The sequence below is a fragment of the Mus caroli genome, unplaced genomic scaffold (genome assembly GCF_978045245.1).
Source record: "Mus caroli unplaced genomic scaffold, Mus_caroli_1 scaffold_8, whole genome shotgun sequence".
NCBI classification, from domain to species: domain Eukaryota; kingdom Metazoa; phylum Chordata; class Mammalia; order Rodentia; family Muridae; genus Mus; species Mus caroli.
In genome coordinates, this window is record NW_028227263.1 from 5,693,068 (window position 1) to 5,707,018 (window position 13,951).

Here is a 13,951-nt window from a genome sequence, read left to right on the forward strand (position 1 = left end):
TACATATCTATATGTGCATTTCTATAGATTCACAAATGCTTGTCTTCATTGGGTGTGTGTGCACGCATGTCTTGCTTCTGCATATGTAGACAGCTGTGCATGCATCTGTATACATGCATATGCTATATCTTCCAGAATGCACTATTGCTTAGAGAAACCTTCCCCAGGCCAGGTTCCCACCTTCCGGGTGATGCCATCCTCTGAGAACCTCTTGCAGAGGGCATTAAAGGGTTTGGTGTCCTCCTCTGCCTCCTTAGGATCCTCCAGGTCTGCACCTCGAGAGGCACTGTCAGCCCGCCGCTCAGTGCCCACCTCTAAGAGAGCCAGCAGGTGCTCGGCAGTGCCATCTAGAGGTAGGATCTAGGCAGAAGCAAGAGGTGTCACTGTTGTTCCTGGGACCAGGCAGTGGTTTTCTCTGCCAGAGCCCAGAAGGCATCCCAGTGCAGCTTTCACCTTGGAAGAGATGAAGTCCTCCAGCTGTCCCAGCAGCCCCGCGTTCCTTATGAAGTCCACGGTATAGCAGTCTTCCACCCAGGCCTGCAGGACGCAGAGGCTTCGCCTGTAGATCTTGGTAAAGGTCGAGGTAGGATCCTGGTGAGCCCTGGAGGCAGATGGTAAGGCTCAGCATAGGCCCCGGCTGGGCATGTGAAGGGTGAGGAGTTCTGGGGGAGTCCAAGTGATGACAGTGGAGGACAGAGCACCCCGCTCATGTTCACCACCATTCTCTCTGGGTCCCAGACTTGTGAGTCCCCCACTCACACCCCAATCTGCTGGCCTGGGTGCTTTGTAGAAAGAAGCTATAGGGTTCACTGGCCTCTTTCCATTTGGCCTATCCTTGTCAGGCTAGTGAGCTCCTCTCTCTCTTGTCTTCTTGTTTGGGCCTCCGCTAGCCCCTGCTTTCTTGAGGAAGTAAGCAGTAAGGGCCCTTCCAGTGTTCTTCCCCAGCCCAGCACAAAGACCTCAGCTGTCCTTCCCTGCTGGGTTCCTTTACCCATAATCCCTTAGTCCTGCTATCTTGCCCTGACCTTTCCTAGGGACATGTCATCTGTACCCTGTCAGGGCTCTTCCTGGGCTAAACAAGGTCCCCCCCAAATCCCATCCCTATTGGCCAGGAGCCCATGCAGTGGTACCTGGATAGAGTGCTGCTGATGCGGTCCAGGAGGAAGTGCAGGAAGTCGTGCGGTGTGCAAAAGTACCGGAAAGTGTAGAGAAACTGCTGCACGTAGCCCTCGAGGAAAGCATCACTGAGGGTAGAATGTGGTATTGGGCCTTGGGCCTAGGCCAGCTGGGACCCTCCCTGCAGCCTTGCCCAGCAATGAGTGAGCGTGCCTGTGATTCTAAGTGCGTATGTGAATATGGGTATGTGTGCAGCTTCTCAGTGTGTGTGTGTGCATGTGTGTGTGCAGCTTCTCACTGTGTGCGTGCACACATATGTGCATGTCACTTTGTCACATCTCATTGAACAACCCTATTCAGAGCAGATACTCCCCAGAAAGCCTCATGCAAGGGACACTAACAAGAGCCCTGAATGTGACTCTTCGACAGTCTGGGGAATATGATGACCAGTAACCATAAGATGAGGGGTCCTACCAAGAGACCTCATCTACAGATGAGTTCCAGGGTAGAAAACATCATATCAAAGATCAAGGAAGCTTGGTCACTGGCCTACCTCTGTGAGACACTTAAACATGAAGATACTGATAGCTGTATCTCAAGCCAGGGACTAAGCAGCCCTCTATGCAGCCTATACTGTAGAGGCTGTGCACACTGGGTACTCAGAGCTGAGAAAACCCCTTGTGAGTGTTTACTTCAGCAAGGAGCCTCTTGCCCTCCTCTGCTGTCTGCTTAAGTATGCATCACAGACCATAAGCATACAGGCACCGAACCACAGAGCATTGCCATTCCCTGTATTCTCCCACACGTGTTCACATCCACCAGACAACCCCTGCACCCAGTCTAAAGGGAGGCTCTTTAAACTGAGGATGCTCTAAAGAGAGGCTTATTATGAACAAGTAAACAACTCAGAAGTCTCAGGAAGTTTATCTGAAATTTATCAGATACACAAAATCTCCTTTCCTAAGTATAAATATAAAAAAGTAGTGGGGCCTGCTGAGGAGCTCAGACCTGCTGAGCTGCCTGGAAGAGGATAAGACCACCTGTATGGAAGAGATGCTCTCTGACCAACTGTGATGCATAAGAAGAAGACACTGGGACCTACCTGTTTGCCTGCAAGTTGTGCAGTGAGCTCAAGGGTCTCATCTTCCATGATCTGTCCCCTAGGCTAGAGTGGGCTTTCAGTGATACAAACTGCCCTTGAGTCGCTCACGCTTTTGTAACCCCTCACCCATTATATTTCTATAATGTAACCCCAATAAACTCATTGGTTTACTAAGATGGACTTGGATGATATTGTTATTCTGGTCTATCATTGGTTACCTATCTGGGATGAGTAAATGTTTATTCATGTCTTCCAGGTGTACACCACCAGCACACGTATGAGATATAAGCTATCACACAGTACCCCCATATATACTCACACATTATATTAACTACACAATGCTGATAACATACCTCATATGTGTATACATAAGCACGTGACCTGCATATAATATACATTATACTCACACCACTTACATACACACAATTATGTACACCATATGATAGTGGACAGTAATACTCCATAACACATACCTATACGTACATCACCTATGCAGTACATATCATACCACATAATAGCTCAAAATACCACACATATGCATGTCCACTACACATGCACACATCAAGTGCATTCCAGGAGCTTGGGCTTCTACAGAGGGAAGTTTGTCTCCTTATTGTTCTCTCAGTGCTACCTGCCAATCAGATCTGAAGCTGATAGCCTCTTGCTCAGAGGACTCCAAAAGTTGCGTCAGGACTATGGATGTGACAATGGCTTTCTGGCTCCAGATCTACACACAGGCCTAGTCATCAAAGTGAGGAGAACTGCAGGGAGCTGGAATTATCTAGAAATGAGGGAAGGCTGGAGCTCTATGGGGCAGAGGGAGGCAGGGTGGATGGTGCCGGAGGGAGAAGGGAAGGAGGGATGCGATTCCAGGCCCACACCATATGAATGAATAGCTTTGTGGGTACAGTTGAGTAGATCTGAGACTCTTCCTGACTTAGGGGCAAGCAGTGCAGAACTTGATTCTCAGGTTGTCACCAAAGCAGTGCTCAGAGAGACAGAGGCCACAGAAATCATACAGATAGTGCTCTGTGTCCATTATGACATATTTTGATTAGTGTCTTGGACCCAGATGGTACCTTGGAGGCTCCTGCAGATGGTATGTCAACCTAGTAGCCTGGCCCCCAGTGCTGCCTGGTCACACCGTGTGACCCAGAACCAGGGTTAGAGGGGGTCTTCTGGGGAATGTGACAGACTGCTCTGGCTAGCAGCCTGTTCATGCGGTAGGTGGAAGCTAACACACACACACACACACACGTTAGAGTGAATTCTAACAAGTCTCTACATAATTGCATAACCCATGTCAGACAGAGCTTTCCTTGACTTTCTCCTCCTTGTTCTCTAAATCTTGTACATCAGGGCCAGAGAATCCTTTGGGGGCACCTGACACACCTGGAGTAGAGGTAGGCCATGAGCCCCAGTGGTGTACCAGCCTGTAGGATGCGAGCCTTCTTCTGCCGGCCGCTGCCTGGGTGCTTGTTGACATTGTAGAAGATGAGGGAAGAAGACTCATCCAGGGGACTGAAATCCAGTGTGTCACAGGGGGCTGCGGCGATGTTCACAATCACTGGCAGAGCACAGGGCTCCAGCCCCCAGCGTTCTGCATACATGACCTGTGTGTGGGGAAAGGAAGTGGATTATGGCTGGTCACTGGGTGTGTGTCTATGGGTCACTTTGCTATCGACCCAGGGATGGCAGGGTTTCTCAGTACTTTGAGACTTTACACAGGGCCCTTGTGCATGACCTAATGTGTCTTGATTCCTATGAATCAGTGACTGAAGGAACCCCACCTGAGGCCCGGTTCTCATTCTGGAAGAATGGCAGGATAGAAGGCTACTTGCCTGGAGGTACTTCTTGACCAGGCTCAGGAACTGCACCTTGGACTTCATTTCATCCAGCTGTCCTCGAAGTTTAGACAGCATGGTCCTGACCTCAGAGCCTGTGGGCATAGCAGAGTCAGCACACGGTACTCGGAGGGCACAAAGCACCTCATGTGAGGCAGGTGGCTGGCCGTACGGGGTTACCTTTGTTCCGTTTTTCCTTCTGTAAGAGTTTCTGGTAAAACTTCAGGGTCTTCCTGTAGTTTCTCTTCTCTATCATGAGCTGCTGCTCCAGCTCCTGAGAGGAAGCACAGCAGGTGAAGCTTGAGCAACTGCGGGCTCAGGCACCACTTGCCTTCTGTACAAGATGAAGACACGGCAGGCACCTTTGCCTAGCGAGCTGCCCGAGCGGCCACAGGAAGAACAGGTGTGTGTTAGGGCCACCGACATGTGGTTGGCATAAGAAGGGCAAAGGAAATGAATGAGGGAACACCTCAGAAGTGGGCTCCAGGGGTTCACCTCGAAACCAGTACTCCATCCCTCAACGATTTTCCTCAACGATGCCAGAGTCCACTACTGTGTGTGCGTGTGGCCTGCCTGCTGAAAGGGGAGGCCAATGAAGATCCTTACACCCCAGCCCCTTAGGGAGCAGTTCTCAACCTGTGGGTCACAACTCCATCAGGGGTCGATCGACCCTTTCACGGGGGCTGCATATCGGATATCCTGCATATCAGATATTTACATAACACTTTATAACAGTAGTGAAATTATGGTTATAAGGTAGCAATGAAATACTTTTATGGTCGGGAGAGTCACCTCAATGTGAGGGACTGTATTAAAGGGTCACAGCATTAGGAAGGCTGAGAACCTCTGCCCTAAGACTTGGCCCAGTCTTTGGATGTATCTCCTGAAGTATCCTTCTCCTCACCCACCAGGTTGTTTCCACCTGGCTGCTTTTGGAGAGTTCTCTAGACTCCATCTCAGAAGGGCCAGGGGCAAACCTTTTTGTGGCTTCCCTGTTCTTGGGGATAAGCCGCTGAACCAGGGCCTACAAAGACAAAGGCTTATTCAGTAATAAAAGGCAGGCCCCATTTGTGTAGCCCCAAAGCCCCTCTCACTGTCTCCAGTCTTCCTGGCTAGTACTGGGCTCAGGGTAGGCTGCCTTTATTCTCTGGATAAAGGGAGCCCCTCGGGGCTGGTGAGATGGCTCAGTGGGTAAGAGCACCCGACTGCTCTTCCGAAGGTCAGGAGTTCAAATCCCAGCAACCACATGGTGGCTCACAACCATCCGTAACAAGATCTGACTCCCTCTTCTGGAGTGTCTGAAGACAGCTACAGTGTACTTACATATAATAAATAAATAAATCTTAAAAAAAAAAAAGGGAGCCCCTCTCCAGGGCCCTCACTTTGTCAGGGGGACATAGAGATGACAGTATGGACAGATGGCTTGGATATGTGGTTGCCATGTCTCTGCACTTCATGAGAAGGAGCTGAAGTTTTGATGTTTGCTGCCTATTTGAACACACAGGCTGCAGTATTTCTAATTTCTATCTGTCTGCAGTGTGGGGAGGGAGGGGTACCTTCCCCAAGTGGTTCCCTTCTGTTTGCTACTTTCTTTCTCTTTTCTCTCCTCTTCAAGACAGGGACTCATTATGTCTCTTAGGTTGGCATTCAATTTGCTCTGTAGTTCACTCTCTCCTTGAACTCACAGTCTTCCTGTCTTAGCTTTTCTGTGCTGCAGTTACAGGTGTGCACTGCATGCTCCCTCAGGACAGTCTGCCTTCTTTCCCTTTGTTTGTTTTTGTTTTTGGTTTTTTCGAGACAGGGTTTCTCTGTGTAGCCCTGGCTGTCCTGGAACTCACTCTGTAGACTAGGCTAGCCTCGAACTCAGAAATCCGCCTGCCTCTGCCTCCTGAGTGCTGGGATTAAAGGCATGCACCACCACGCCCGGCTCTTCTTTCCTTTTTTTTGTTTTTTTTTTTTTTGGTTTTTGTTTTTTTTTTTTTTTTGGTTTTTTCGAGACAGGGTTTCTCTGTGTAGCCCTGGCTGTCCTGGCACTCACTTTGTAGACCAGGCTGGCCTCGAACTCAGAAATCCGCCTGCCTCTGCCTCCCGAGTGCTGGGATTAAAGGCGTGCGCCACCACGCCCGGCTCTTCTTTCCTTTTTACAGTGAATTTTGTTCACTGTTCTGGGGCTTTTGTCCATTATGACAGGGAAGGTTTGGTGGCAAGGGCAGGACGTAGCTGGTCAAACTGCATCCACAGTCAAGAAGCAGACAGGGATGGAACGCTGTGCCCTTCTAAGTTATGCTTAAGAAGCCCAGCCATAGCCAGGCAGTGGTGGCACATGCCTTTAATCTCAGCCCTTGGGAGGCAGAGGCAGGTGGATTTCTGAGTTTGAGGCCAGCCTGGTCTACAGAGTGAGTTCCAGGACAGCCAGACAGAGAAACCCTGTCTCAAAAAAAAAAAAAACCAAACAAATAAATTAATACATTAAAGAGAGAGAGGGGAGGGGGCAGTGTAAGTTTATAAGTTTAGCTTTTGTCTATGGTGAGATTTGACCCTGAATTTGTTATAAAAGTTAGAAGCATTGGTTCTTTAGAGGGAGAAAAGAATGATTTGAGGACTAATTTAAGCTACTGGGTTCACTTGGGTATCTATGTATATGTGTGTGTGCGCATAATGCATAGTGTGTGTGTGTGTGTGTGTGTGTATGTGTGAACAACCTGAAGGAAGCAGAGTCACCAGAAACTGTAGACAAGAAGAAGATAACGATAAACTGAACCCCAGCACTTCCTGATGGGCTGGAGATGAGCTGGAGATGCAAGGCCAGAATGCTGAGGTGCCAGGGGCTGCCTGACTGAAGTGTGGAGGTGCCCGTAGTTCACATACGCCATATGTAGTCATGCTAAGGCTGCTGGCCTTCCCTCCCTCTTCCCAGCAGTGGGCCTGCCTGCACAAGCAGCAGCTGCAGAACTGCTGGAGTTCTCCTGTTTACTACGCTGGCTAGCCTTGGCTGCTAAAGTCAGGTCTCTTTTCTTCCTATCGACCAGGGGAAGAGCCTGGGCTTTTCCTCGTGCTACCTGCCAGAGAAACCCTTGCTGACCTCACTGACCCCCAAGTCCCAGCCTAAACTTGTTGCTGGTGTTGTCTCTCACCTAGAGTTAAGACGCCATAGGAAAGAGATTGCTGCATCTGCAGCCATGTGCAGTAGATTTAACCCAACACTTACCATGCACACAAAGACCAAGTGGCCCCTGACTACTGTCATCTGGGACCCATGGGCACAGCTAAGAGGAAAGAAAAGTCACTCCTTGCTGCTCAGCTGAGGGAACATGTGCCCACATTGTAGAACATCTAATACAGGCTAAGGGGAGTTGGGCCCACCAGAGTGGAAGAATACTGAGAATGGACACAGCCTGGAAAGGCCCTGTCATTGGCCTAAGTGGCCTGAAAACCTTGCCTGAGCAAAAGCATCACTGCCCAGGGTGTTCCTAAGACTACAGATGCCCTCCCAACCCACAGTGGGTAAACTCCCTGGACTCACTGGACTCTGGGCTTCCAGTTCTGTGTGCCCGTTGGCCTTCTGCCTCTCCAGATCCTTCACGTAGTTGTAGACATCGGCTCCAAAGCAGTCAGCCTCATAGAAGGCACTGGACCAGCCAGGGCTGCAGTTCTGGAAATCGGCTGCCCCTGGGGACCCAGCTGGACCACCATCCTCAGATCTAGCTAGCCGGGCCACTGTGTCCGAGGCATGGCTGGTTGAGTCCTGGCTTGGACCTGGCTGCCCATCCACTTCGGTCTCTGGTTGCTGCTCTCGTGTGACTTTTATTGACTTCTGAGACCGAAATCCAACCTCAAAGTTTCCCTGAGAGAGCGTGTCGGAGTCTATATCTGATAGTGCTGTGGGGGAGCAGGGTCCCCCGCTGCCCCAGGTCGCGGCTGGCTTCTCCTTGCCTTGAAAGAAAGATAATGGTCAGTGGGTAGTACCTCTGCCTCCGGCTGTGGAGGAAACCCAAACACCCCCATCAAGGATCCTAGCTAGTCCTGGCTGTTGTGCTCGGTGGAGCTGAGACAGGATCAGCTCCCCTAAGCACTCATCCTGCTGCAAACTTCTCTGAGGCTTGGACTCTCCTCTGCTAGAACCGATTCCAGCCAGGATCTATTCCTCCCTCTGATCCCATCTGCTCATCGGGAGCATTGAAATCTCAAACCTAGCTCAGTCATACACATACGTTCCACATACAAACCTGTCAGGTATTTGGAACTCTGTCAACTCTAGAAGCTTCGCTCTGTGCCAGTAGCCTTTGGCTCCTTGGCCATCAGGAGCAGGTAGACTTCCTGCCCAAGACATAATCACCTGCTCCTTGATTTACTTAAATAGGGATGAAGCCACCAACATGGTCTTATCACAGTTAGTAGACAGACCCACGTGATCACAGTTGTGCACTCATGACCGCCACATGGCTGTCTGGCCTCCCTTCCTCAAATTGCTTACTGAGGTATTTGTTTGCTTCTGGAGACAGGGTCTCCCTATGTGGTCCTAAGCTCCTTGTGATCCTGGAGCTTGCTATGTAGAGGAGGCTGGTCTCGAACTCTCAGAGATCATATTGTCTCTACCACCTAAGTACTGATATTAAAGGTGTGCATCACTAGGCCCAATTCCTTGAGTTTTAAGTTGATTTGTTGTTCTGGCTAAGAATTTCGAAGAATATCTAAGTGGCTTTTACTTTCATAGATGAGAAGAGCCATCATGCTGGTTGTTGAAGGGACAGGAAACTGTCCCCAGATAGCCCATGTCCTAAGGTCTGGGCTTCTTGGATATCTCCCAGCACAGGGCTGTCCTTGACAACAGAAGTCTTCCTGCAGCTGTCCAGGGGACCCCACTGAGAATAGTTCTTGCCTGACCTCAAGATGCAGGGCTTGTCTCTTACCGAGTCCGTGCAGGGAAGGCCTTTTGCTGGACAGTGAGCATCTGCTGGGTGAGTGTTCTGGCTGGGATCCAGGCTCCTCAGAAGTGCTGGTAATGAGAACATCAGTCAGTTCCCTCCGCCCCCATTTGGATGAGACCTGGGGCTTGTGCAGAGAGGTCCCAGCATGGAGCATCACCTGAACAAACTAGGTAGGACAGGACCCCGTCATCTCCCTGGTGTCAGAAATGCCCTGGGTAGTGGCTCCACGGTGCCACTTGAAAGAGCCTGGGTGTAATCAAGAGACCCTTCTCAGAGCTGTGGAAATGCTGTTGGGTTGGGCGCAGGGCAGGGAAAGTATACTTGCCTGTAGTTATTTATTGGTTTATTTGATTTGATTTGATTTTTAAAAAAGGGTCATACTTTGTGGCCCTGGCTGATCTGAAACTCAGTATGTCAAACATCTACCCTCAAACAATGGTGATGCTCCTCCTGCCTCTGTCTTCAAAATACTAGAATTACAAATGTATGCCACCACGTCTGGCTGCCTATTGCAATTTTTACTGTTAAATAGAACTGGGCCAGGCAATGGTGACACATGCCTTTAATCCCAGCACTCAGGAGGCAGAGGCAGGTGGATCTCTGTGAGTTCAAGGTCAGTCACAGGGTGTCCCCCCTGCCCCCCGCTCCTGTCCCCAGCCATGAATACCAGCAACAATCACAAGCAGCACCATGGAGTTGCCCTTGGCCATTTTGGGGCTGGGGGTGACTGTAGGCACTGATCCTACACAGTTTGGTGGCTTGGTTTGCCCAGAAAGTTAGAAAGGGAAGGGTGGGCACCGACACTTACCTCTCAGAGGGTGAGGCTGGCCCATTGACCACCTTGAAGAGGTTCTTTAGCAGCTGCTCATCCCAGTACAGGTCACAGAACTTCTCAGATATGGCACCACAGAAGGTGGCGAAGGTGAGGTCTTTCAAGGCGTAAATATACTCCCCTGGTTTCCAAAGGATAGATAGGCCAGTCAGGTTACACACGGGAGGCTTTCTGGTTCCCTTGCACTGGGAAGCTGTCTCAGGACTTTGGGGTTGAAGAGGTGCAGGCTCAAGTTGGAAGCTGCCCTTGTTTTCCTGACTGACCTCAGCAGGACAGATGTGTGATCCCCTGAGTCCCCTCTCTGGACTGGGTCTACCTCCCTCAACCTCTCCCTAGTCTTGGGCTTCCAGGGTGGCCCCTGTGGCTTTCATACCCATGATCAGTGCCTCTAGCCCGTTGTCCATGTAGCCATCAAAGGCAAATTCCTCCTGGATGAGGCGCATGGCTTCCTGCAGCGAGGGGCAGGCTGTCATCTTAGGGGGGGATGAGGTATCTACACTGGATGGACAGAGCTTGCGGTCTGCTGGCCGAGGCTTCTCAGGATGACCATCCGAGCCCCTAGGGCTGCTTGGACTCGCTGCAGCCTTACCCCTGGGTGGCTTACATGGGTGTCGAGAGCCCTGGCTGGCTGAGGTGGGCCCTGGGAGCACAGTGGTACCTAGTGGTCCCTCACCATCTGGCCTGTGCTCAGGGGGCAGGGAAGAGGCAGGAGAGCTGGGTGTCCCTGATGTTCCTTTTTGCTGGGTGACCAGAGCAGGGCCATGGGGGCAGGAGCATTCCGTGGCTGAGCTGGGGGACCCTGAGTCACCATCAGGGTCTGGAGTTGCTCCCTGCAGCTCTGGACCAGGTGGCAGCTGGTTGGACATCTTTAGGTCAGTGGCCTCAACAAGCTCCAGGGCTGCCTGCTTTCTTGTTCCCTCCCTGTCCAGATGACCACTTCCCTCTTTGGGTTTCTCATTTGACTCTGAGGGCAAGGCAAGCTGGTCTCTGTGGAGAGAGATGGGAACTCAGGAGGGGTTACCTGTGCCTGGGGCCTCTGCTAGCAGGGAGTGGGGACACTCACCTGGTAACACTCCCGTCCTGAGCCAGGACTATGGGCTTAAAGTGAGTGGCCTCAGAGGTGAAGGCTGCTGGCAGCTCACAGGCTTCTTTGCAGCAGGGGGGCAGACTAGGCACAGGCCCTGGGACAGCGACCAGCTTGCTATCATTGCTGACCTGCAGGAAGCCTAGGGACAGCATGTAGAAACAGGGACAAACAGGGAGACAGGAGAGGGAGCAGTGGGGGAGATCAGCGGATACTTTTGAGTGACTCCACACTAAGGTTCCACAGGTGGGCACCTCAGATGCCCAGAGGCTGTTCTACATCAAGCTTAGCCCGGGAGCTTAAAGGCCTGTGTATGGGTGTGTGCATGACAATGCCTGGAAGAGCTATTGTGAGGAGATGGAGCCACAGCTGGGAGGTTGAGATGCTGTTAAACTGGAGGTCTGTTCTGCCTTGAAAGAGAAGCCAGACAGTGGGAGGACTGGCTTACAGATGAGGCTCTGGTGAAGAACTGGCACTGGCTACACAGACAGCAGCTGCAGGTGGCTGAGTCCTCAGCAAGGGAAGCTAAGGCTTAGCCCAAGGCCACATGCTTTGACCTGATCATCCTGCTTTATGGGTAAAATGCATTGCAAGTGTCCGCTCAGGGCAGGACTATGATGGAGGATAGGGGTCAGCTATGGTTTGGGGTACAGGGGCCAATGAGTGGGAAGGCTTGGGTAGACCCACCGGGACTACTCTCAGGAGCAGGTGCCGTGGTGGATTTCAGTTCAACCACTGAGAAGGCGTTCTGGAGGCCAATGGTCTCCTCCTCTGGGTGAACCTGGTGTGGAAGGCCATCAAATGGTCAGTTAGGGCCAACTGGGGCTGAGGAGGTACAGTATGAGGTATGCTTTACAGCCACCAGACACAGCTTCCAGCCTAGTACAAGCTTTCTGTGGCTTGGGGGAGCTGCCACAGAGGTATTCAGAGCCATGGGGGCCCCTTCAGTGAAGCTGTGGTGAAGCTTCACCTTTCTAGGGAACGTGAAGATAGTAGAGAAACAATCCCCAAACTCTCCCAGAGAACCCAGTGCTCCTGCCCACTGCTACCCTTAATCCTCAGGGCGGGACCCCCATCTTCTGGGTCTCCCACCCAGTTAGGAGCTGACGAGTTCCTATGTAAAAGTTGTGAGGGGATCCTGAGAAGGGGCAGTCTCTCAAGAAAAAGTGCTTGTGTTGTCAGTGGTCGGCAGCACACCTAAGTAGGAGGTGCTGGGAAGATGGCTACTCACCGTCCCTTCCCTCTAAGCCTACAATGCAGCAGGGGACAAGCAGGGCCCTGTGGGTGCAAATGGGAGCATGAAGGAGTCCCTGTGGATTTGGGAAAGCATCGTCTTGCCTTGCAGGTGGATGCCCGCAGGTGGGCTAGAATCTTGCTGCTGTCCATGCCTCGCTGAAGGAGGTAGCTGCTGCACACCTGAAATGAAAGAGACAGCTCTCCAGAATAGTCCAGCAGAGCAGGCACTGACTCTGCTGAGCCTGCCCCCATCTCTCCTGATACTGCAGGGAACATTTGTGACTGAGACCCTTGGAGCTTCTCTAAATAATCCTGGTCCTGGTGTCTGGATTTCCTGTCATAGCTGTGAATAACACTGAAGAGCTGAGCTGGAGTCTCAGATAGCAGGGCTCAGGGGAGGCTGCGTGGGGAATTGAGAAGGCAGGGTGCTGGGAAGGGGGATGGGATTACAGAGTCACAGCAGGTTTGGATCCGAACCACGTACAAGATGTGGCAATCCTTAACATGCTGCCTACCCAGGTAGAGGAATTCTGTAGACAACTGTGGTTAACACTAGCTTCAGCATCGAGGGCCCTACTGTCCTCCACCCTAACCCCTGAGAATGTGAGTAGGCCTGACCATTGTGCAGTTACCTTGATGGCCTCGGCTGCAGATGGCCGTTCTGAGGCATGGCGTCTGGCCATGTCCAGAAGGAGTGTCTTGAGTCTACGCGGCAGGGCCAGTTTGTGGTCTCGGGGTACGCTGAATTTGGCTGCTGTCCACAGAACCGCAGCCACACAGTACACAGAGGCCTGGGTAGTGGGGAGACAGGAGAGAGATAGTAAGAGTGGGGTTAGAGGAGATCACCCGGACTGACTGCTTCCACCCCAAGGCACAGTCCCTCAGCTCAGTCACCTGCCTAGTGCCTGGAGCCCCATGTTGGCTAGATATGTGGAGGCCAGGGTCATAGCCTGGCAGGGATCTACATGTTTAACAGAGCCAGGCCCCTCCCTATCCTGTTTAGGTTATAGACACTGTAAGAGCTCAATAGTTTGAAAACCAGTTGCTCATGCATCATGTAGAACCTGCCCAGCTGGGGCTCTTTCCCAATTAGTAGTGAGTGTGCTGGCCAAATGGTTACCAGCCGGCTCTCTGCACAAGCAGCCCTCTGTCTCTGATGGAGGGGTGAATAGCACAGGGTTGAAGGTGTTCTCTGCCAGGCTGACAGCTCACACCAAATGCTCTCCCTAGTTTTTATTCAACAGCATCATCTGTAGGCAGTGTAGGCTCCTCACACCTGCCTGGGACACTGTCATGGATCTTGATAGTGTGATCAAAGCAAAGCAGAAGAGTGTGCAGTAGCATGCATCTTTCATCCCAGCACTTTGGAGGCTGAGGCAGGTAGATCTCAGAGAGTTCAAGGCCAGCCCAGGCTAGCCTATTTCAAAACAATCAGATAAAACCAAAACTTTGGGTGGAGGAAGATCACGTTTTTTCAAGCCCCTGGGCCACCCAGTGTAGAGTATGTTTTGCTAACTGACTGTTGGTCAGTTTTGTCATTGCTGTGACAAACACTTAAGAAGAACAAGATAAAAGCACATCATGTACGTCTGATGTCACTAACGTCTGGGGTCTCCTCTGCAGTCTCTCTCGGCTTTATTATTATCCTGTCAGGAAAGCAGCATCACCTTACTGCCCTCGAGTCTCCAGGGCCCTTGTGACTCCTCTTCTTTCTGCAATAACAGCATTCCTTGGACAATGCCAGGGATGCTGTGGGCTGGACCAGTAGCCTAACTCACTTGGACCGTGGCTGTATAGCAATCTCTGAGC

At 51.4% G+C, this 13,951-nt stretch overlaps 1 protein-coding gene across 1 annotated transcript in view; it reads right to left on the bottom strand.

The window, feature by feature from the left end:
- Positions 1 to 13,951, bottom strand: part of Kndc1 (kinase non-catalytic C-lobe domain containing 1) — a 47,019-nt gene that overhangs the window by 10,612 nt on the left and 22,456 nt on the right. The window contains exons 10-23 of the mRNA XM_021167366.2: positions 12,775 to 12,933; positions 12,245 to 12,322; positions 11,594 to 11,687; positions 10,886 to 11,048; positions 10,196 to 10,809; positions 9,799 to 9,943; positions 8,973 to 9,058; positions 7,586 to 7,995; positions 4,243 to 4,336; positions 4,060 to 4,157; positions 3,611 to 3,831; positions 1,131 to 1,244; positions 454 to 601; positions 181 to 360 (exon numbers count right to left, since the gene is read on the bottom strand). Coding sequence (XP_021023025.1) covers positions 181 to 360; positions 454 to 601; positions 1,131 to 1,244; positions 3,611 to 3,831; positions 4,060 to 4,157; positions 4,243 to 4,336; positions 7,586 to 7,995; positions 8,973 to 9,058; positions 9,799 to 9,943; positions 10,196 to 10,809; positions 10,886 to 11,048; positions 11,594 to 11,687; positions 12,245 to 12,322; positions 12,775 to 12,933 — 2,604 coding nt within the window. The remainder of the gene's footprint in view (positions 1 to 180; positions 361 to 453; positions 602 to 1,130; positions 1,245 to 3,610; positions 3,832 to 4,059; positions 4,158 to 4,242; positions 4,337 to 7,585; positions 7,996 to 8,972; positions 9,059 to 9,798; positions 9,944 to 10,195; positions 10,810 to 10,885; positions 11,049 to 11,593; positions 11,688 to 12,244; positions 12,323 to 12,774; positions 12,934 to 13,951) is intronic.